This window comes from Rutidosis leptorrhynchoides, chromosome 3, assembly GCF_046630445.1.
Source record: "Rutidosis leptorrhynchoides isolate AG116_Rl617_1_P2 chromosome 3, CSIRO_AGI_Rlap_v1, whole genome shotgun sequence".
Lineage (NCBI taxonomy): Eukaryota > Viridiplantae > Streptophyta > Magnoliopsida > Asterales > Asteraceae > Rutidosis > Rutidosis leptorrhynchoides.
The window spans coordinates 674,865,708-674,888,749 of NC_092335.1; the positions used below are offsets into that span (position 1 = coordinate 674,865,708).

At 35.4% G+C, this 23,042-nt stretch overlaps 2 protein-coding genes across 2 annotated transcripts; one reads left to right on the top strand and one right to left on the bottom strand.

Annotated features, from left to right (window-relative positions):
- Positions 1-1,928: 1,928 nt before the first annotated feature.
- LOC139899391 (cysteine-tryptophan domain-containing zinc finger protein 7-like) lies at positions 1,929-8,851 on the top strand. Its single transcript, XM_071882215.1, has 11 exons — positions 1,929-2,267; positions 2,867-2,939; positions 3,010-3,122; positions 3,315-3,647; positions 4,009-4,706; positions 4,961-5,406; positions 5,773-6,662; positions 7,187-7,341; positions 7,466-7,626; positions 8,272-8,447; positions 8,534-8,851. Exons 1-11 carry the CDS (start codon positions 2,121-2,123, stop codon positions 8,714-8,716), a joined length of 3,375 nt encoding a protein of 1,124 aa, XP_071738316.1. The 5' UTR covers positions 1,929-2,120; the 3' UTR covers positions 8,717-8,851.
- Positions 8,852-10,306: 1,455 nt separating this feature from the next.
- On the bottom strand, positions 10,307-12,706 carry LOC139902636 (zinc finger protein GAI-ASSOCIATED FACTOR 1-like). Its single transcript, XM_071885242.1, has 3 exons — positions 12,553-12,706; positions 11,874-12,270; positions 10,307-11,294 (listed from the first exon to the last, which is right to left on the bottom strand). Exons 1-3 carry the CDS (start codon positions 12,704-12,706, stop codon positions 10,307-10,309), a joined length of 1,539 nt encoding a protein of 512 aa, XP_071741343.1.
- Positions 12,707-23,042: the final 10,336 nt, after the last annotated feature.

The window sequence follows — 23,042 nt, forward strand, 5'->3', positions numbered from 1 at the left end:
TTATTTTATTCTCAAACAGATTTCTCTATATTTAGTAAGTGTGCAACTCCGCTTGTGTTAGTTAACTAATTTTCTAGTACAACTTAGTTATATTTCAGAAGAAAAAAAAAAAAAATCATGTTTTGTAAAAATGATTACTTCTCGATCATGGTTAATAACACTACTCCTAAAATTGTTTATTGATGAAGGCGTAAAATAAATTTAAGTTAACATTTATATTTTGTTGGCATCAACTTGTAAACCTTAAGCCAACATGAAATATAATAAACAACTGTACCAATCAATTTGCAAATTTTTTTGGTGATTATTTTATAAAATTTTCTAACGATAGCCTTTATGAATGTCTTTAAGAGATTCAAACACGTTTTTTTTATAACCGTTCACTTCCTTCAAATAACCACCCCAAATTAATAAATTTTATAAGTCTTTTATGCACTATTTTTTTTAATGGCTGTCTTTAGAAAATTTCTTATTTTATTTTTATTTAGGTTATTTAAATACACAAGTTACTAGCCTAAGGTTGGTATGTCAAACTCAAAGTCAATTTTGGAGGGTGTGAATGCAATTATTAATTACTAATTGTATTAAATTTGAGTTCCTTCAAAAAGTATCGCCCACGTATGTCACAAGTATCTATGCAATCTTCGAGGGAGAGAAAATTATATTGGCTTAATTTAAGTACGCTTGTATTATTGTTTACCATTGTCACGGATCCACTATATGATTTGTGTAATATTATTATTAGTACAAGAGTTTAAGTTTATGAACTTTCAGGCATAGCTTAACGGTTCATTCGATGTCCTTGAGTAATGGGATAGGAGTTATGAGTTCGATCCTTATGATGTCCCTGATTTCTTTAAACCAATTGAACACTAATAGTGGTGGTATATATTGACCCTATAGGAAGGTTTTGCCGGCCTGCTCGTTCGATGTCTCCTGGTTAGTGGTTCGGGTTTCTGCCCGAACGTGTGCGTGAGTGATAAATGAGAGTATTCGCTGTTAAAATTGCTGTTAAAAAAACAAGAGTTTGAGTTTATATCGTCACATCTAATCCAAAATCCGTTGTAAAGAATCACAACAACGTGTTCGAGAATAACTCATCATGCAACATTAGCTAAAAGAGTAAAAGTACTTGTATAAAACTCTTTATGCACAAATTAACATTAATTAAACAATACTAGCGAGTATAAGGCCACTCCATGTGACGGCCCTTTATATGCCCGAATACAAAAAGATGACTCTATGATGAGGGTGTCAAACATAACCTTCAAGTCGGACAAAAAAATAACCTTTAAGTCGGACATAAATTTTAAATTTAAAGGTAGAAGGTTTTTCATTCAGACTACCTAGAAGGGCATGCTAGTAATTCGAATATGATGTACACAACACAACATGATTACTTCTTAACTGTTTTCATCCCTCAACTCAAGTCACAATAATCAAAACTCAATCTTTATTAACTAACTTAATATGATGTACACAACACAACATGATTACTTCTTAATTCGAATATGCTAGTAATTCGAATATGCTAGTAATTCGAATATGGCGTGTAGAAAATATTTGTCAACACATAATAAAGGAGTGAGTAAAATTCATGAGGGGTATTATTGTCATTTTACTTTAAATTTCTGTACAAGCATGAAATTAACCTGCGGAAAAATCAGTATACCCTTTATAGAAATAAAGAATTTTATATTTTATAGAGTTCTATAGAGAGAGAAAAACACGGCTGATGAACCCAAAACCAGATAGATTCTTGTGTCGTTTACCACGCTTATTGATTTCGTCTAAATAAAGATCGTAAAAAGTTAGCAGTAAACCCAGTTTTATTTTCTACAAAGTTCCATAATTTCGTCAAAAGATCGGGTAATTTAGCTTAAGAAATTGTTTTTTTTTTTTTTTAATCTTTGTGGGTAATATTACAAGATATGGTTTTTTTAGTTCCGTTCTTGGTGTTTTAAGGTAAACCCTTTATAGGGTTTGATGGGTTTTCGTTAATTTGAATTGGGTCGGTGAGAATTTTGGGTTTTATTGTTGTTTGGTGAATCAAATTTCTTTTCTTTTCTTTTTTTGTTTGCAAGAAAAAGGGACTTTCTTATTTTTATTTTTATTTTTGGATGATTTCTGTTTGGAGTAGAGATGAGAGGAAGGGGTTGAGTTTGATGTGTGGTTTTGAAGGTGAAAAGATGGAATTTGAGACTGAAATTGAAGAAGGGGAAGCTTATGATTCAGCTATTGATCCTGATGTATCTCTATCTTATATTGTAAGCATTTGCCATCTTTTTGTAACTGTTTTAATGACAATGATTTTGATTTATTGTAAGTTTATTATGATTGTAATATCTATATCTATATCCATTAGTCAGTAGAATCTATCTATGTTATACAATATAGTAATATTATATTATAGATATTTGTTTTTAATATATAACATTTATTTTTGTGAAGTTGGTTGATCGTGGATTTGTGTATTTATGCAGTAGCAATTCTAAAAATTGGATTTTGCTAGCTACAACTGCAATATCTAACTTATATTGTTCTGTTTGTTTGGGTTAGCTTATGATGTATGCCATCTGTTCATTTGTTCAAGATAGTTAGGTACTTAGATATGGTCAATCATGTTAGGATGCTTCAAAAAACTTATTTTAATAGATCTAAGTAACTGATTTTCGGTTATCTGATTCTAATTACAATCCCTCAACTCAAGTCACAATAATCAAAACTCACGTCCGTACTTCTTAAGAAATGAAAGTTATCATTTCTTATAGTAGCTACACAGTGTATTTTCTGGATCAGCAATAATTATATACAAGGTGAATATTTGTCCATTGTCATGACAAATTTTTTTTTTTTTTTTTTGAAGGATGAGAAAATTCAAGATGTTTTGGGAGATTGTCAAAAGGATTTTGAAGGTGGAGTTTCAGCTGAAAACTTGGGTAAGTTAATCGATCACCAATAAATAAAAAGGAGTTAAAAGTGTTAATGCGAATCTGCGGTTATTTGCAGGGGCGAAATTTGGGGGATATGGTTCGTTTTTGCCCGCGTATCAACGTTCGCCTGTTTCCTCTTATCCAAAAACTCCTCCAATATCCATATCTTCAAATAATGCTCATATAGAGGTGGTTCCATGTTCTTTACCATTTTATTTAAAGATTCAGCTTATTATTTTAGCATAAATTATTTTCATTTAGTAATTAGGACATTTATAATCTGTCACATATAAAATATGACTCATCTCAACTTGAGTTTTGTTCTTAAGTTACTTGTGATTTTATTTTGCCTTAACATTTATAATTTGTACGATTATGCAGGTTGGTCATCAGAACCCTGTTTCCCAATCAAGAGTGTCAGCACCTAGAAAGTCAAAGTCAAACAGTAAAAAATCGATACAAGAAGTTTTCTCAACTTCTGGTGAAAAGTCAAACTCTGTTAGCAGCTTTGGTAATGATTCTGACCCGAAGTCACTCAAAGTTCGACTCAGAGTCAGTTCTGATGATTTGTCAACTCAACGAAATGCTGATATATATAGTGGACTCGGACTCGACGTCTCTCCATCTTCACTGGACACTAATCCTGTAAATAGTGACGGTATCTTTCATATAACTGAAGATGGGCCCGATGAATCTCCTACTAGTATTCTCGAGGTTAGTAAGTTTACCCGCTTTCTGTTCTTGAAATTGAAGAATATAAACAGACAAAAATGTAGGTAGGTAGGTAGAAAGTTTACAACATAAAGTTATAGCTGAAACATTCCCTTATGTTCGTTAAATGACTTCGAGAAGACGTAAAGTGTGTTACGTGTTTACTTAAATTTTCTGAATTTGAGAGGAAGGCGAAAAACACAAATATGTTTGATATGGAACGTTTTGGAGATTCAGTAATTTATTTTTGTAAAGATAACTTCTTGATGTAAAAAACATTTGTTTGGGTTTCAGAGCTTAAGTTTTACACTGTAAAAAAACATACGTAAAAAGTGATGCGATTTTTAATTCGATACTGCAACAGATGATGACATCATTTCCGGTTGCCGGAAGTCTCATATCGCCTCTTCCATATGATGTGTTGAATTTGACTGAAAAGAAGTTAGATGACAGTAGTTGTGGGCCCTTGCACAAGGGGAGTCAAGAAAGTACGTTGACCGCTTTTCACGGGTCCGATTTGGTCAAAGTTGACCAAAGTGTATATATAGAAAAGTCAAAGTCAAAGTCATCTGAGAAGAATTCTGCTTCTATGGAATCAACGAACGGTGACAATATATGTAATGCCGCCGAGGTTGTTGCTAAGAAGGAAACGGGCGTTGACCGTAAAAGTCTTGGAAATAAGTCAATATCATCATCTTCATCTAAAAATAAGAAAAGATCGAACGCTTTAAATAATGATTCTTTTATCCGTAAAAATGAGAAGGTTAAAGAGACTTATAAAGATTTCTTCGGGGAACTTGATTTAGAACATGAAGATAACGATGAAATGGCTTTGGAGAAACGTTCCGAGGATGTTAGTGTAAAAAGTGTACAGGAAAACAACAGTTCGTCGAAAGAGAGATTAAATGGGGTGCAATCTGATGTAGGTGCGCATACGGTAGTTCCGGTAGTGGAAGAATTTTGGGTCGGTTGTGATAAATGCGAGAAATGGAGGCTTCTTCCACCTGGCGTAACCCCAAGTAGTCTTCCTGAAAAGTGGCTATGCAGCATGCTCGACTGGCTGTAAGTTTTAATTACATAATAACTATATTTTAATATTAATTCAGAAATTAGTTAATCATTGAATAAAAGTTGCACTTATGACATTTGAAAAGTTTGAATCTTTCGACCTACTTGATATATTCCTTCTATAACTTGATTGTTCAATATTACCTGGTGAGCCATTTGTCGTAAAACATAACCCAAATCGACCATTTGATAACCTGTTTTAATAAAATTTTCGTCTTAAAGGGATGTAAGTTTTGTTATTTCACTAGGCCCGGAATGAATCGGTGTAGCATTAGTGAAGAAGAAACTACAAAAGCTACAAATTCTCTATTTCTCGGTCCTCAACCCGTTCATCCTGGTGGACTGCATTTAGAATTGGACGCGGGTCACACTTCATGTCAGGATGGGACCCACCAACGCACGAGTTCACAAGTTCCGTCTTCTGGCGTCAAGAAAAAGCATGGATTGAAAGATGTAGCTAATGATGTCAGGCAGGAGAGGCCGTCGATGTCTTCTAACTCTTCAAAGAAAAATTATCGTGCCTGGTATAAAACCGGAAGCTTGAATGGCGCGAATCCGTCTCCTCTTGTTAATGAACCCGAGTTTCAAGATTCGGGTCGGTCTCACGACTTGATTGTAGAAAAGGACAGACTAAAGCAAGACAGACTAAAGCAAAAAGGGAACAATAAACTACGCGAAAACTTTGCAGATGGAGGTATTTCAATTTTTTTATTTGCGTTTATTCGTACTTGTGTATATTTATATCTAGAATTAGGGGTGGCAAAATGGGTGTGGTCAGGTCAAGTCAACTGGTCATACTTTTCTGTTTATCCTAAAATCCAGTTGACTTGGACACTAGTCATACTTCTCTGTTTACAAAAATGTACTTTTTTAGTAAAATATGCATTAAGATTATGAATTTGACAATAAACGTAATTTGGATCAACCAATTTGTAAGCAAATATGTTGAAATTGACGCCTCTGATATGATTACACTTTGAGCAACTTACGATCTCCCTCGCTCCTATTTTAGCAACGTTTTCCTAATTGACCTTCAAAGATAAAATATAAACTTCCTCAGGTAATAATATCAAGACCCATAGTTCCAAGATCAGTAACAAAAGAGAGCGTATCCAAGATTTTCCGAAAGAAAACAAGAAACTTAAAATGGACGGTAATGATCGAACGTCCCGGATGGAGAAAGTTAATACACGAGACGTTTCAAAGAAAAGAAAAAATGTGAATGAAATCGATAGAACCGGGAGATACTCAAAGGAAACGAGTGAAACTAACTATATGAAGGATAAGAAAGCAAGGTTAACTAAATCTATAAATGAGGAAAAAAACCAGGAACATGCGAAATTTTTGGATCGTTCGAGACGAGATAATGTTGTCGCTGCCACTTCAAGCTCATCGAAGGTTTCGGGTTCTCATAAAACTAAAACTAATAATCACGATACGAAAGGGTCACCAGTGGAATCTGTATCATCTTCTCCTATGAGGATTCAAAATTCCAACAAATTTCGGTCACCAAGAAGGGATAGTAATAGCGTTGACCGTTTGACCAAGAATGCAGATGCACGACCCCGTGATGAAAAGTCAAAAGGAGGTAGACACAAATCTAAGGAGTTATCGCTAAATAAAAATGTTGGAAATGTTGCCGTTTCTTGTCAAGATTCGAAGAAACCCTTAAAGAAGGATGCTTTTGTAAAAGAAAAAAAGTCAAACTCGTTGCCACCAAGGGGTCAAAATGAAAAAGGTGTGCTATTGAAGTCATCGAAACCGAATAAGAAAGGTCAGACCGATAACGGAACGCAGACGATCATTTCGAAAGATCCGTCACAATACAAGACGAATGGCAACGTTAAGGATTCTGTCGGTGTTGTCCTTGTTAAGGAATTACCCAGTCAGGCTACAACTATTGCTTTAAAAGAGGCGACAAATCTTAAGCACATGGCTGATCGCATAAAGGTTATACTTGTTATATTTCTCATATTGTTGCTATAGTGGCAATTTAGCTGCTTGGGTGATGGGTAAAAATGGGCAACTCTTAAAATGGTTAAAAACCAGCGGGTCAAGTTGGGTCGACCCGATTTGTTATTATAAAATCTGTGAACTTTTTATGTAGTTATTGTGTGATATGGTTGCAAACACTACATAGTTACAATAATAATCTTAGTTTATTTAATAAAGTGATTTTGGTGTTTTAATATCTTTGAGTACACTTCGAATGACATATGAATATCTTATCCATAAATCTTATAACATAACCCGATTTGACCCGTTGTAGATAAGACAACCCGTATTCAGCTGTTTGTATGCGTAAGGGGTCAAGATTGCCACCTCTACTAGTTCCTGTCACGTCGAGACTGGCTAAATGGGTGGGTTGGTTCACATGACTGAAAATGGGTTTGGTTGGCTCACATGAATGAAAATGGGTTGGGTCAGGTTGTTGTTCCCATGATGATTATAAAATATTTGGCTAATATATGCAGAATGGTGGATCAAGTACTGAAAGTCGAGCGCTTTATATGCAAGCAGCACTCAAGTTTCTTGATGTTGCATCGTTGTTTGAATCATCCAATAATAGCCATGGTGGTGGAATCGTTCAATCAATGTCTATATATAATAGCACTGCAAAACTTTGCGAGTAAGTAATATGTATCCCCTATAGCTTTTACTATTATAATAAAAAGAACAAGACATATATTCATGTTCATCATTTAGTTAACCGAATAAAAAACTAAAAACTTATAATCTGTTATGTAAATTAGGTTTTGTGCTCATGAATATGAAAGAACAAAGGAGCTGACTACTGCGGCTTTGGCTTACAAATGCATGGAAGTAGCACACATGAAAGTTATATTTTCTACACACGCCACCAACTGCAAAGTTGTCAACGAGTTGCAAACGTCTCTTCAGATAGGTCCCACGGGTGCGTCTTATTTTTGTTTTTTATTTTTTTCAAATCCATATTTTTAGTGCATGTGTAATTTGAAAGTTTTTATCTGATTTTCGCTTGATAATCAGTTCTGTAACTTCAGAGAAACTAATTATCAAGTGATATGTTACATATAGTAAAAGAAAACGATAACTCTTATCCAAATTATACCAATCAGAACTCTCAATTATACCAAATTCCTTTTTAATGACTATTATTATTTTTCCACAAAATTAAAGATAAAAAATATTCATTTTCCCCTCCCCTAAAAAACTTATATAAACGCCCCTTTTGATATTTGTAAAAAAAAACTCTATCTCAGAAGCCACTCACATCTGTACACACGTTATTTTGCATATACACTGTCATCTTTTTAAAAAAAAAAATAATCAAATTTCACACAGTTCCCATGTGTATAATTTATTCAATAAATATTTATGTTTAAGTAAATTTACGTTTTTGTATTATTATCTACTATAAAATGTTAAATTAAGCTTCTTGGAAGCTTTTACATATTACTATCTACTATATATGTTTATAGTCAATATTTGATCATCTGATACAGATTTTCTGGTATAGTGAACTTTTAGTGACGTATATGTTGGATCTAAACCAATTTTTGTCTTGGTAATTCGATAGGCGAGTCCCCTTCTTCTTCCCCCTCTGCATCGGTTTCGGATATCGATAACATGAACAACCCTGCAACGGCTGGCAAGGCTACTGCATTAACCAAGGGTGTTAGTGTAAATTCAGCTGCTGCAAATCATGTTATTGTTGACAAAAACAATCCTAACTTTATGCGTACTCTTAACTTTGTAAGTTCGCTCTCAAAAGCCGTTAAGTTAGATATTAAATTTTTTATTTATTTATGTTATTGCTTCTTACTTGAACATTTTTGCAGGCACAAGATGTAATTACTGCAATGGATGCCTCCAAGAAATCACGGATGTGTTTTGCAGCGGCTAATAATTCGAAAGAAGACGTTTTATGTGCAGTTAAAAGGGTTCTTGATTTCAATTTCCATAATGTGGAGGAGTTCTTGAAGCTGGTTCGGGTTGCAATGGAAGTAATAATATGTAATTGACTCCAGTTACGAGCAAAAGATCTCGAAATCACACCACAAGACACCCTCTTTTATAGTTCATTGCGGAAAAAAATGATCCAGCCATGTTACTTTGTTATCAAGATTGCTACTTTGCAAAACTTAATGAAGAGTAACGTGTTATAAATTATAATGAACGCGAATAATTCAGATGCAGTGTAACGAGAGTGTGGAGGGGATGCTCAAAAAAAGAAAAGAAAACAGAAGATAGAGGCAACAAGCTCCAGGTAATATAAATTCGCACAATTGTTTTTCTGTAGATTTTTTGTATTTATAAATATTAGAGATGGCAAAATGGATGGGTTTGGTAATGTGCAAACCGGGTAAATCTTTATGACGATTCAGGACAATGTAAGTTGCCCTTTTATGCACTTTCGTCCTGCTTAACCCAACTCGAACAGTTTAATTTGTAGCTACTTTTTTCTACATTTGACAATGTATCAAGTAAATACAACCCGCATTGACCCTTTTTCCGATAAATTGGATGAAATTGCCACCTGTCCATCTTCAATATAAATGTCTAAAAATAATTGGATGATCATTTGCCTTTCTAAAAAGGTAAGTGAACTTGTTCAGGCTCTAACATAGGTACCCGTCTTTTCTTTGCAGGCCGTGTACTAAACTTTCTGTTAGTTATCAACGCCAAACTGACGATTCTTTATCTCAGGTAAAAATCTTGCAGACTAAGTGAATATGATTATAAATTTCTGAACTTTATGATTAAAACAATTTGGATTTGAGGTGCATGCTAGAAGTTAGTAACTGATTGTTTAGATGTCACTATTAATCAATGTAGCATGTTAGTACTATATCTGATTTTAGTCTCTGCATATTACTAGAACGTTCAATTTATCATCATTTTGGTTTTAGCTGCAGTTAAATATTTCTCTATGTAGTGGAGTTGCTGAGTTAGATTGCATTCTGCGACAATAGAATTGTTGAAGTAAATACTTTAAGCGTCACAGTAAAATGTTAAAAAGGTAATTTTGCACCCGCCTTTTAAGAAGTCACCAAATACATCATCCTACAAGTATTTCATTTTCTTCAAAATGTGAAGTTGACACGCTTATTATTTGCTTTTATCTGTAAAGGAATGGCGATTCATTTACGTGCCCGACGGCCTGCTTCAGTACACAACGATCAAAGAATTCTGTTAAACGCGCTCCAACCTGACTAAAAAGTAATGAATTTGTAAATAGAATGTCATATAAATGTCTTGAATTTCGACTACAGTTGACTTTTCTATGTATAAACATGTTAAATTCTTATTAGCAAGTGTTGCATTAAAAAAAAAAAGATTACTTTGTATTTTTTCTTGTTAGTTAATGAAGTTATGTTTGTCCAATATACTTCTATTGTTTGAAAGCCTAGTTTATGTGAGAGTTATACCAATTCTTTACCCAAACAAAAGCTAATGGACGACGTAGAATCTGCAAGAAATATTCCAGGATGATTATCAAGGTGAAAGTATGATTCATTTAGGCCTTATTATGCCATAAATAAGCGATATACGAGATGATTATCAATTAAAACGATCAGCGAACTACAGTATATGACATAATCCTACTGCATTCATTTCGAGAAGTTCTCATATTCCTCCCAAATCGGCTTATGATGGCTTGATGAATCGTGATTCATAAGTTGTTGAAATGAATTCATTGCTTGCAAATCTTGATGATTTGTTTCTTCAAAACCGCCAACTCTATGTTGTTCTTGCATATGTAACGATGTTGATCCTCCGATTCCCAGAAAATCGACCGTCAATGTATCACTACCGCCACCTGGCACGTGTCTTCCCAACCCTGAATCTGCTCTGCCCTGAATCGGATTCGATTTATTATTACCCTTGAACATATCACTATAGATTCCTATATCATCCATAACTGGATCACCAACCATATTAGGTTCGGGCCCAGGCCCAGGCCCAAATGTATCTTGTCGGTTGGGCTTTTGCAACGCATTGTATGTTTCGGATTGTGAGTGTATTTTGTGAAGTGAGCCATGGACATCAAAGTATGATGGGTTTGGGTTTGGATTTGGATTTGGACCATCTGAATTGGGCTGGTCTGGGCCAGCCATGCTAGTTACATAACTCTTTTGAATCATTGGTGAGTTTATAACATTACTTGCTGTTGCACCTATTTGGGCTGCCTTTTGAAGCAAAGCCGTCGCAGACATTTGGGCCATGGCCCCAGAAAACATGCCACCGAAGCCCGATTGACCGTTTGATGAGCTGAGCTCGAGACCAGATGTTGAAGACGATACACCTCTCGGGTTTGTAAGTAAGGTACCTGAACTACTTGAGAACAAACCGCCTGACATGTTGATAGACTCGTAAGGCATTTGAAGTTCATGATGAGGGTGCAATTTGAGTGCGTTTTTCATGGTGTAATTGTTGAATTCGGGGAGCCCCATTGACATGTTATTCGCGGTGTTCATTTGCATGGATGGAGCGTAATGATCGGGCATTTGTTGTGATTGTAACATTCCTTGGTTCGCTTTGTTGTTTTCTTCGGCTAATGCATCGCAAAACGCTCTATGAGTGATGAAACTATCTCTTCTGCAAATACAAAATATTGGATTGGATTACATGTCAAAATGTGATAAGAAAAGTGCTCCATGTGCCTTAAAATGTATGCCTAAAAGTGTGTTCAAAAACCAAAAGGCTTTTGGCCTAGCGGTATCAAGAAAACTCACGAACCTTGAATTTGTGAGTTCGAGTCCAGTTGCGGACAAAAATGGTGTGTGTTTGCTGTTGAAAAAAGTGTGTTTAAAAATTTGATTGGTATATACGATACAACGATTAATGGAAAAATATAGAATAAATGAGATTCATTTGTCATTAAGTGTATGGATTAAGAATATCATTAGGCCTATATTTTATGCATATTTAGTATTTTTCTCTCAAAGACTACTCACACATCCACTATCACGAATTATTCCAGACGCATACAATTGTATCATTTCAGGACTTGAACCCTTAACTTCACATGATACCGCTAAACCAGTGACATTTTGGTTAGACATATTTAGTATTACTCGATTGGTGATCAATTAGAATCCGCAAATGAAATTTTCTCAATAGAATTTTAGTTATGAATCAATGAATTTGTACGCCACTTTTGAGCTTAAATCTAACCTTGAAAAAATGGTGCCGCAATCACACTTATATTCGCGAGTGCCACAAGTTTTTTGATGAGCTTTCCAATCAGATTGAACTGCGTATTTCTTAGAACACCTATCACATTTCCATTTCTTCTCACCGTGTTTCCTACTATAATGCTTCTTGATCCCAGTCAGATCACCAAGGGCTCGAGCCGGGTTGTGATGAACACAAGATGGCTCAGGGCATACATACACTCGTTTCCTAGTATCAGTACTCGTTCTTTGCTTCAACTTCCATGGAAGATTATGACCTCGTCGATGCAACTGCAAATTTTGATCTCTTTGAAAGCCTTTGTTACATATCTCACACACAAATCTGTTGGTCGCCATTAATGTCGTTGGTGATAACGCAATAACTTCTGCCGTAGGATCTGCATATATTTAGAAAACTTTATAAGAACAAGGGGACATGTCGTACCTTTTTTTATTTATTTTCATGAACAGCAAACACACACACACACACACACTCTTTTTGTCCACGATGGGACTCGAACTCACAACTTCAAGGTTAATGAGTTCATTGATACAGCTATGCCAGAAGCCCTTTGCTATATGGTACCTTTTTTTTTTTTTTTTTGGAAATCTGGTATGTGGTACTTTTATTGCACTCCAAAAATGATTAGGTACTAAAACAGGAAGAATGAAGATCGAACCTGGTGTTCCTGGAAGATTTCGTTTCTTCTTAGGAGGAGGGACAGAAGTATTTCCGTCATGGAAGTTAGTTTTACGATCCAAAAGTTGTTGGTTTTCTAATTCGCCGGTGTTTCCTGAAGAGAAACTACCTTCGTCTCTGGTGAGATTAGACATAAACCTTAAATATATGTTATTGTTTTGGGGTGTTGATTAGGAGACAAAGTTGTGTGCTTTTTGTGAAAGACAAAGAGAAGGAATTGTATGTGTTTTGGTTGATGAAATAGGAGTTGAGTGTGTACACATGTGGTGACATTTGGCTTATATAATTGTTGGATATAGACAGGTATCTATTAAACCATTCCACATCGCCCAGGGGTATAGGAGGTTAAGGTCTCGATTTTAGAGATCACGGGTTCAAATATCACTATTAACATATTTTAAGTGGTCAGAGACGTTCAATAATCCGATTAAACTCGGTATATTTGAGTAAAAATAATCTCTCTGGATAGCCCATTATCCATGTACTAAACTTAAACTTTTTTTTTTTAGAACAGCGAATTTGGGATCACCCGAGGAGGACTTAACCACCCGTTGCGATCATCTCCCGTTTCGACTATGCCGATGCAGTGATATTAACCCGCCCCCTATCGCTGCCCGGGAGGAAACCTTGAACCGATCCAAGGGCACGGTCAAGTAAAACCCCCCTCCCCTTTACCCCCCAACACAATGTGGGAAAGGTGCCATGGGTCGATCCTTACATGGCAGGGATAGAATTGCATTAATTGTTGCCCTGGAGTGGAGTCGAACTCCTGACCTCAAGTGTGTTAGAGGCAGGCCACTATCACTCAGGTACAACTGCAATCCTAAACTTAAACCTTTTATACCATACCAACTATTAAAAATTAACAATAATTTTAGTTCACATAATCATTTAAAGTAGTTTGTTATAACGAGGTAAACAAAACTTAAACCTTTGAAAGAAATTTGTTGTCATTGTGACATGACAAATATATATGACGACCCAGTTATACACTAAGTTTTTGTTTATGAAAATGATAAATCCAAAACCTCGTTCACCTTTTATTGTAACTTCATCCATCTTTACATAAAGTTCTCCATGATAACAAACAAGAAGTTATTACTTTCTATTAGGTATTACTCCGTAACATTTAGGGTCTATAATAATGCTATCATGACCGGATATTGGGCGTTAACATGCGCATGTCACACTGTCCGTCTTATAACGCCTCATTAATTTATAAGTCTACGTTCCAGATATAAAAATGGGCTAAAGTAACTTTTTTTTCAAATTTAATTTATAAAAAGATAATACTGTTAAAAAAGTTATCATCATCTATAACAAAACAAGTTATCACTGTTTCCGAAACCTCTCAGTCAAAATGATTTCTAACTTTGGGTAAAATGTGTTAGAAGAAGAATGAATTTTTTTTTTTTTTTTTTTTTTTTTTTTTTTTTTTTGTCTTACATCGATAGTAAATCAAGTATATATAAAGGGTTCTTTTTCTTTTGATATTTATGGGTCATTTCAAAATTTCTGACGTGTTTGATAGTCTATCTTGTACATCCTCAAAAACGCATGTGGTATGTGATAGTTGCGACGATGTTGTGGGTTCTCTGGCTATACCAAATTAATGTCCAACTCTTTACTAATTAGTAAAGAAAATCCATTTATCCGACTCTATTCACTTTTTAATTGACTAAATTGTAGAGGTCGCATGTAACTTTTGTCTAAAGAGTGTTTTAGTTTAATATCATTTACCGCTCAGAAAAAAAAAGTAGTGGTATCATGAATTATTCAAGTTCAACTTGAGAATCGATTAATCAAGGTCGTTGTCTAGATTATGTTGGAGTGTGAAGGCGACTTAGAACTGAAGCAAAGATCTCGCGACCGCGAGATTGAAGTTAGGGTCGCGAGGTGTCAAACAGCGAATCTAGATTTCAGGAATTGAAGATTTTGCGATCGCGAAGAAGGGTATTGCGGCTGCGAAACGTGGTCAGGCGCGGGAACTTGTTTCTGCTTATGATTCCTTAATAGTTACCGATTTCTAATTCGTTTACCACTATAAATATAACCAAGCACGGAATTTAAAAAAAATTCTCTCTGGTTGGTCGTGGATTATTCCTAGTGTTATTTACGTTCTTGAATTTATTTTTCGCGTTACTTAGTTTGATCTTGTGATGCCCCGTACAAAATTAACGTGTACGGATCATCAACAACAGGATCATTACAATGTCAAACACTATATGCTGTTTTAAAATAAGTTTGCATTCATAAGAAAGGGGTGACGTCTTAACCAACATCAAAAGTTTTACAAACGAAAGTATGCTTCTATGAATAGAAGCAATTAACATAAGTACGAGACCCGAAGGTCATTACAAATTCATTGTTTCAAGAGTAACATAATTTGTGAATGCAAAGTAAACGTTTCATGCAGAGACATCTCTAACAAAAGCAGCGGGAGTCTACATAGCAAGACTACTACAGCGGAAGCATCAAACCTCTAAGCACCTGAGAAAACATGCTTAAAAACGTCAACACGAATGTTGGTGAGCTATAGTTTAAATGTAACAGTAATGTAAGGTAAGCCACGAGATTTCAGTATTTCAAAACAGTATGAAAAGTATATGCTCAACCGTGGGCACTTGGTAACTAACTTAACGTAATATCACCCCCTAAAAGTACACTTGGCGAGTGCGTAAGTTTACGAAGTATTAAACACCCGTTAAATGCTAGCGCGACTAGCTCGAGTGGGGATGTCAAACCCTATGGATCCGTATCTAAGATTCGCGTTCATCGGTTCAAAAACCAATGACTAAACGTTACCGAGCTAAGGGGAAAGTTTATGCCGTTGTATAACCCACACATATATAAAGTTTAATTACTCGTGCCTAGTATGTAAAACGTAAAAAGTGCAAGTATTCTCAGTTCCCAAAATAGTTAAAGTAAAAAAGGGATGTTATAACTCACAGTGAAAAGTAGTACAGTCGATACGAGATAAGTAAGCAAGTAGTTGGTCCGAAAGGTCCTCAACCTAAGTCAAAAGTTACTAAGTCAGTAAATCGTTCCTAAAGGTTTAAAAGTATGTAAATTAGGTCTTAAGTATCATCATCATTCAACAACATAAGTAAAAAGTAAAGTAAGTTTTCAATCAAGAATAGAGATCGAAACAAAGGCTAACTTCGTTCAGCTGCTACGACCCCTATACAAATCGAAAAGACACGTAGTCAGTGGCCATGGCTCCATATGTGAGTCCTCCAACCACTGACCAATTTTCAGAACCAAACTCGTCTTCGTTTGACCGTGGCGACGGTTTAAGTGCGAGTAGGTCAGAAATTTCAGTGCAACGTTACAAAGGTGTAGTGACTTTCGGAAGGCTATAAATCCTAAACCGTAAATCGGATTAAGATGAGTCCTAAATGAAAAGTCATCTACTTGACTTGAAAAATCTGTAAATCAACTTTTCCAGTAGCCCAAGTGACTGATCAGACCTCAAAAACAGTAAGCAAATTGCTCTGGTGGGTTCTTGGTGCTTGATGTTCATCACGGTTCTCATCCTTGATGCTTGTAGCTTCAAGTGTACAACTCGTTGATGTGTTTGCATCACATTAAGCAAGTTTTGACCATCATGACACTAGTGTATGTCTAAGATAAATAGCACAACTCATTTAAGGGTTGTAAGAAGGTTGATGAACCAAAGTTACATCAAGATCTTAGATCCGACACATACATGAGTTCTAATAGTAATATTAAGCTATAAACTTGAATGTAAACTAAATAAACAAGATCTTAAGTTGTAGAAATTAGATGTTAGTTAGTTCTTGAAGATCCTAGACTAGAAAGTCTAGATCTAGTGTTCTTAAGTTAAATCCTAAGTTATAGAACTTGGATCTTCACTTTAATAAAACCATAAGTTATGAAACTTAGATTTTAATCTTGTAGAATGTATATATAAGCTTATACGCTTTTGTTTTAGATAAAATTGGAAGACCATAAGCTATAAAAACTTAGATCCAACATAAGTGTATAAAGTTATAACTAGATAATGATACCGCAATCCGCATGCGCACCCCATATCTATGCGGGCACCCTCTAGGGTGCGTATGCGTGTGCTCATGTGCGTTATGCGGTATGCGGATTCGTATCTAATGCCTTTGTTCTCGGAACAGCGATTACTTGGCTATCAAGTAAATATCTTTTCCATAATTACATCCGTGATTCGGGGGAGTTTGTTATGGAAAGGATTGCCATTATCTCGGATGGTTCTAGAATTAGGGTTTGCCTATATATACAAACCCTAACTATCATTCTAAACATCATCACGTTACATAATCATCATCTAATACACATCTTACGTAACCAACATTGCCGAGCATCTTTCAAAGGTTAACAAGTTAGTTTCTTGGTTAACTAGTACCTACGACCTTATTTGGGGCCTTCTAATCGACGATCGTCATTAAAGGTGGACTTAATCACTTGGCCACCCCGCCGACATCATCATGTCGGCCAGGGTTATTCACGGTAGCCGGACCGGAGAGCCTTGTTCTAAGATCCTTAAACCTCACTTTACGCGTTGAACGGGCATATTACTTCTATGGTTAAAATATGCATGATCAAGTGGTGCTTTCATTGAGAGCCGAATTAGTTCAAGACTATTTAATTGCTTTCTCTTTTAAAAGGTTTTGAATTATAAGGCTTATTGTTCACGAAATTTTTTGAATTTTTTCTTTTAACAGTATCATGACTTCCGGGGACTCGTCGGAACGTACTTAAAAACGGATAATCAGAACACACCATCTGGCAGTCAGCATACGCAGGCTATGACTACGGGGGCGGGATACGCGCCATATCTTCCACCTGTATCCGGCGAGCCTTTTCAGAGGTATAAGCCGATATATCCAGAATGGATTACACCGCCAAGGGCAAACTCGCCAGTTACCACCACGCGGTTGGATTTTTCCGCAGTGGATCCAAGGGTCATCTTGGTAGGCACTAGCGGTGAAACAGTAGGCCTGCACGTAGTATGCTGCAGCCAGGTACCTATTTATAGTACCACGGTTTCAATCCCTCTGCAGACGCAGAGTGTTCAGCAGAATTCATCGTTTACACCGTTGCAACCTTGGCAACCACCGCGTCCAATTTCACAGTTTTTGACTCCTGCGGATGCGCAGGCATTACTTAATAGTTGGGGGTTCGGTGTCATTCCAGATGCCAATTCTCATTGGACGCTGATAACCGCAGAACATCAAAGCACTGCGCATACGGTTGGGCTTATAGCGGCATATCCTCAGGTCTCGCAGGCATCTGCGCCACAGGTTTCAGCACCTTTTCAGATACCCGTATACTCTGCGTCGGCAAGCCTGCCTTCTTTTCTAAATCAGCCTTGGTTGTATCCGCAGATGCCAGGGCAGCCTTGGAAAAATATTCAGGGGCAGGCAAACCTCGCAAGCCAATTTATGCAGGCGGCACCTCCTGACATGGTCCACCTAACCTGATTTTATTCAGGATATGATGAGGCGTTTCTTCGCAGGGCTCAAAGGTGACCCTGTTAAACCACCTTTTGAGCTACCAACTACTTTCGATAAGTTTCCTCCGCATATAACTGCATATCCGTTTCCAACTGCGCCAAAGATACCTCATACGTTGGGTACTTACAATGGCTTAACTGATCCAGATGACTTCTTACAGCATTTTGAAGGCGCAATGCGCACTCAAGGTTAGGTGGATATGGTTGCGTGTCAGATATTTCCAATGACACTGCAGGGTATTGCTCGTAAATGGTTTAATAAGCTGCCGGCGGGTAGTATAGCCGGGTTTATGGACCTGCTGTAGTGACCCGAACTTTTTCATGTTTATATATATTAATTGAGATTGATATTTACATGATTAAATGTTTCCAACATGTTAAGCAATCAAACTTGTTAAGACTTGATTAATGGAAATATGTTTCATATAGACAATTGACCACCCAAGTTGACCGGTGATTCACGAACGTTAAAACTTGTAAAAACTATATGATGACATATATATGGATATATATATAGTTAACATGATACTATGATAAGTAAACATATCATTAAGTATATTAACAATGAACTACATATGTAAAAACAAGACTACTAACTTAATGATTTTTAAACGAGACATATATGTAACGATTATCGTTGTAAAGACATTTAATGTATATATATCATATTAAGAGATATTCATACATGATAATATCATGATAATATAATAATTTAAAATCTCATTTGATATTATAAACATTGGGTTAACAACATTTAACAAGATCGTCAACCTAAGGTTTTCAAAACAACACTTACATGTAACGACTAACGATGACTTAACGACTCAGTTAAAATGTATATACATGTAGTGTTTTAATATGTATTTATACACTTTTGAAAGACTTCAATACACTTATCAAAATACTTCTACTTAACAAAAATGCTTACAATTACATCCTCGTTCAGTTTCATCAACAATTCTACTCGTATGCACCTGTATTCGTACTCGTACAATACACAGCTTTTAGATGTATGTACTATTGGTATATACACTCCAATGATCAGCTCTTAGCAGCCCATGTGAGTCACCTAACACATGTGGGAACCATCATTTGGCAACTAGCATGAAATATCTCATAAAATTACAAAAATATGAGTAATCATTCATGACTTATTTACATGAAAACAAAATTTCATATCCTTTATATCTAATCCATACACCAACGACCAAAAACACCTACAAACACTTTCATTCTTCAATTTTCTTCATCTAATTGATCTCTCTCAAGTTCTATCTTCAAGTTCTAAGTGTTCTTCATAAATTCTACAAGTTCTAGTTACATAAAATCAAGAATACTTTCAAGTTTGCTAGCTCACTTCCAATCTTGTAAGGTGATCATCCAACCTCAAGAAATCTTTGTTTCTTACAGTAAGTTATCATTCTAATACAAGGTAATAATCATATTCAAACTTTGGTTCAATTTCTATAACTATGACAATCTTATTTCAAGTGATGATCTTACTTGAACTTGTTTTCGTGTCATGATTCTGCTTCAAGAACTTCGAGCCATCCAAGGATCCGTTGAAGCTAGATCTATTTTTCTATTTTCCAGTAGGTTTATCCAAGGAACTTAAGGTAGTAATAATGTTCATAACATCATTCGATTCATACATATAAAGCTATCTTATTCGAAGGTTTAAACTTGTAATCACTAGAACATAGTTTAGTTAATTCTAAACTTGTTCGCAAACAAAAGTTAATCCTTCTAACTTGACTTTTAAAATCAACTAAACACATGTTCTATATCTATATGATATGCTAACTTAATGATTTAAAACCTGGAAACACGAAAAACACCGTAAAACCGGATTTACGCCGTCGTAGTAACACTGCGGGCTGTTTTGGGTTAGTTAATTAAAAACTATGATAAACTTTGATTTAAAAGTTATTATTCTGAGAAAATGATTTTTATTATGAACATGAAACTATATCCAAAAATTATGGTTAAACTCAAAGTGGAAGTATGTTTTCTAAAATGGTCATCTAGACGTCGTTCTTTCGACTGAAATGACTACCTTTACAAAAACGACTTGTAACTTATTTTTACGACTATAAACCTATACTTTTTCTGTTTAGATTCATAAAATAGAGTTCAATATGAAACCATAGCAATTTGATTCACTCAAAACAGATTTAAAATGAAGAAGTTATGGGTAAAACAAGATTGGATAATTTTTCTCATTTTAGCTACGTGAAAATTGGTAACAAATCTATTCCAACCATAACTTAATCAACTTGTATTGTATATTATGTAATCCTGAGATACCATAGACACGTATACAAGGTTTCGACCTATCATGTCGACACATCTATATATATTTCGGAACAACCATAGACACTCTATATGTGAATGTTGGAGTTAGCTATACAGGGTTGAGGTTGATTCCAAAATATATATAGTTTGAGTTGTGATCAATACTGAGATACGTATACACTGGGTCGTGGATTGATTCAAGATAATATTTATCGATTTATTTCTGTACATCTAACTGTGGACAACTAGTTGTAGGTTACTAACGAGGACAGCTGACTTAATAAACTTAAAACATCAAAATATATTAAAAGTGTTGTAAATATATTTTGAACATACTTTGATATATATGTATATATTGTTATAGGTTCGTGAATCAACCAGTGGCCAAGTCTTACTTCTCGACGAAGTAAACATCTGTGAAAGTGAGTTATAGTCCCACTTTTAAAATCTAATATTTTTGGGATGAGAATACATGCAGGTTTTATAAATGATTTACAAAATAGACACAAGTACGTGAAACTACATTCTATGGTTGAATTATCGAAATCGAATATGCCCCTTTTTATTAAGTCTGGTAATCTAAGAATTAGGGAACAGACACCCTAATTGACGCGAATCCTAAAGATAGATCTATTGGGCCTAACAAACCCCATCCAAAGTACCGGATGCTTTAGTACTTCGAAATTTATATCATATCCGAAGGGTGTCCCGGAATGATGGGGATATTCTTATATATGCATCTTGTTAATGTCGGTTACCAGGTGTTCACCATATGAATGATTTTTAACTCTGTGTATGGGATGTGTATTGAAATTTGAAATCTTGTGGTCTATTGTTACGATTTGATATATATAGGTTAAACCTATAACTCACCAACATTTTTGTTGACGTTTAAAGCATGTTTATTCTCAGGTAAATACTAAGAGCTTCCGCTGTTGCATACTAAAATAAGGACAAGATTTGGAGTCCATGTTTGTATGATATTGTGTAAAAACTGCATTCAAGAAACTGATTTCGATGTAACATATTTGTATTGTAAACCATTATGTAATGGTCGTGTGTAAACAGGATATTTTAGATTATCATTATTTGATAATCTACGTAAAGCTTTTTAAACCTTTATTTATGAAATAAAGGTTATGGTTTGTTTTAAAAATGAATGCAGTCTTTGAAAAATGTCTCATATAGAGGTCAAAACCTCGCAACGAAATCAATTAATATGGAACGTTTTTAATCAATAAGAACGGGACATTTCAGTTGGTATCCGAGCGTTGGTTTTAGAGAATCCGAATTTTGCATTAGTGTGTCTTATCGAGTTTGTTAGGATGCATTAGTGAGTCTGGACTTCGACCGTGTTTACTTGAAAAATGTTTGCTTAACAAATTTTGTTGGAAACTATATATTTTTAACATGTGAATATTATGTGATATATTAATCTCTTAACGCGTTTGATATTATGTGATAGATGTATACCTCTAGAACAAGTTCCATTGACTCACCTAATAATAATGAAGAGTCAAATGTAAATTGGAATGATTCGTGGACTGATTCACAAGTTCCCGAAGAGGAACCGGAAGAAGAGTCGGAACCGGAAGAAGAGTCGGAACCGGAAGAAGAATCGGAACCGGAAGAAGAATCGGAACCGGATGAAGAAATAGAACCGGTGGGGGAAATAATAAAACGGTTAAGTAAAAGAAAATCCTCAACCAACCGACCAAGGTTAATTATGGTCAATGGTGTTTCCGCCAAGGAAGCAAAATATTAGGAGGATTACCAATTCTCCGATGAATCGGATTCCGACGAGAATTCCGATGATGTTATAGAAATTACCCCAACTGAATTTAAAAAGGCAAAAGAAAATAATAAGGGAAAGGGCATAAAAATAGAGAAATCTAATTCCAACCCCGATGAACTTTATATGTATCGTAAACCCCCGAAGTCCTTAAGTTGTAACAATGACCCGGGAACCTCTAAACCACCAGGTTTTTCTAAACCAATGTGGAAAACGACGGCTCGTATTAGGGGAACATCATATATCCCTAGAAACTTGGTAAAACGAACCAAAACCGAAGAAGAAGAAACAAGCGAGTCGGAATAAGATAGTTGTATTCGTGTGGTGTAATATATGTAATATAGTGTGCTTATTCTTTATGATATATGTAAAAGTTGCTTGTATTAATAAGTATTTTTTTTATGAATCTAACTCTTGTCTATTTTACAGTATAAAAACACAAAATGGATAGACAACCCAATATTTTAAGAGACCTACCCGGAGACATGATTGATGAAATCTTGTCTAGAGTCGGTCAGAATTCTTCGGCACAACTATTTAAGGCGAGATCAGTTTGTAAGACATTCGAAGAACGTTCCAAGAATGCATTGGTTTATAAAAGGCTTTCGTTCGAAAGATGGGGGATATCACATTGGGAAATCCATAAGTTACGATGTGTTTACTTTGACGCATATATTGCGGGGAACCCAAATGCTATTTTACGCAATGGGTTAAGAAATTATTTTGACTCAATATATCCGAATATTGGACTTCGTGATTTAGAAAAAGCGGCTAACATGCAACATAAAGAAGCATGTTATGCTTACGGATTAGTAATGTTCGCTTCTCACCAAAGTGAGAACAAGAACATCGGGCTACAACTATTAAACAAAACGTT

What these genes read in the sequence shown, in the direction of transcription:
- LOC139899391 (XM_071882215.1), top strand. Translation starts at nt 2,121, where the DNA reads ATGATTTCTGTTTGGAGTAGAGATGAGAGGAAGGGGTTGAGTTTGATG. An exon ending in AGTTTCAGCTGAAAACTTGG is followed by an intron (nt 2,940 to 3,009) that starts GTAAGTTAATCG and finishes GGTTATTTGCAG; the next exon opens with GGGCGAAATTTGGGGGATAT. An exon ending in TGCAGCATGCTCGACTGGCT is followed by an intron (nt 4,707 to 4,960) that starts GTAAGTTTTAAT and finishes TTATTTCACTAG; the next exon opens with GCCCGGAATGAATCGGTGTA.
- LOC139902636 (XM_071885242.1), bottom strand. Translation starts at nt 12,706, where the DNA reads ATGTCTAATCTCACCAGAGACGAAGGTAGTTTCTCTTCAGGAAACACC. An exon ending in AAATCTTCCAGGAACACCAG is followed by an intron (nt 12,271 to 12,552) that starts GTTCGATCTTCA and finishes AAATATATGCAG; the next exon opens with ATCCTACGGCAGAAGTTATT. An exon ending in TGCGGCACCATTTTTTCAAG is followed by an intron (nt 11,295 to 11,873) that starts GTTAGATTTAAG and finishes TTGTATTTGCAG; the next exon opens with AAGAGATAGTTTCATCACTC.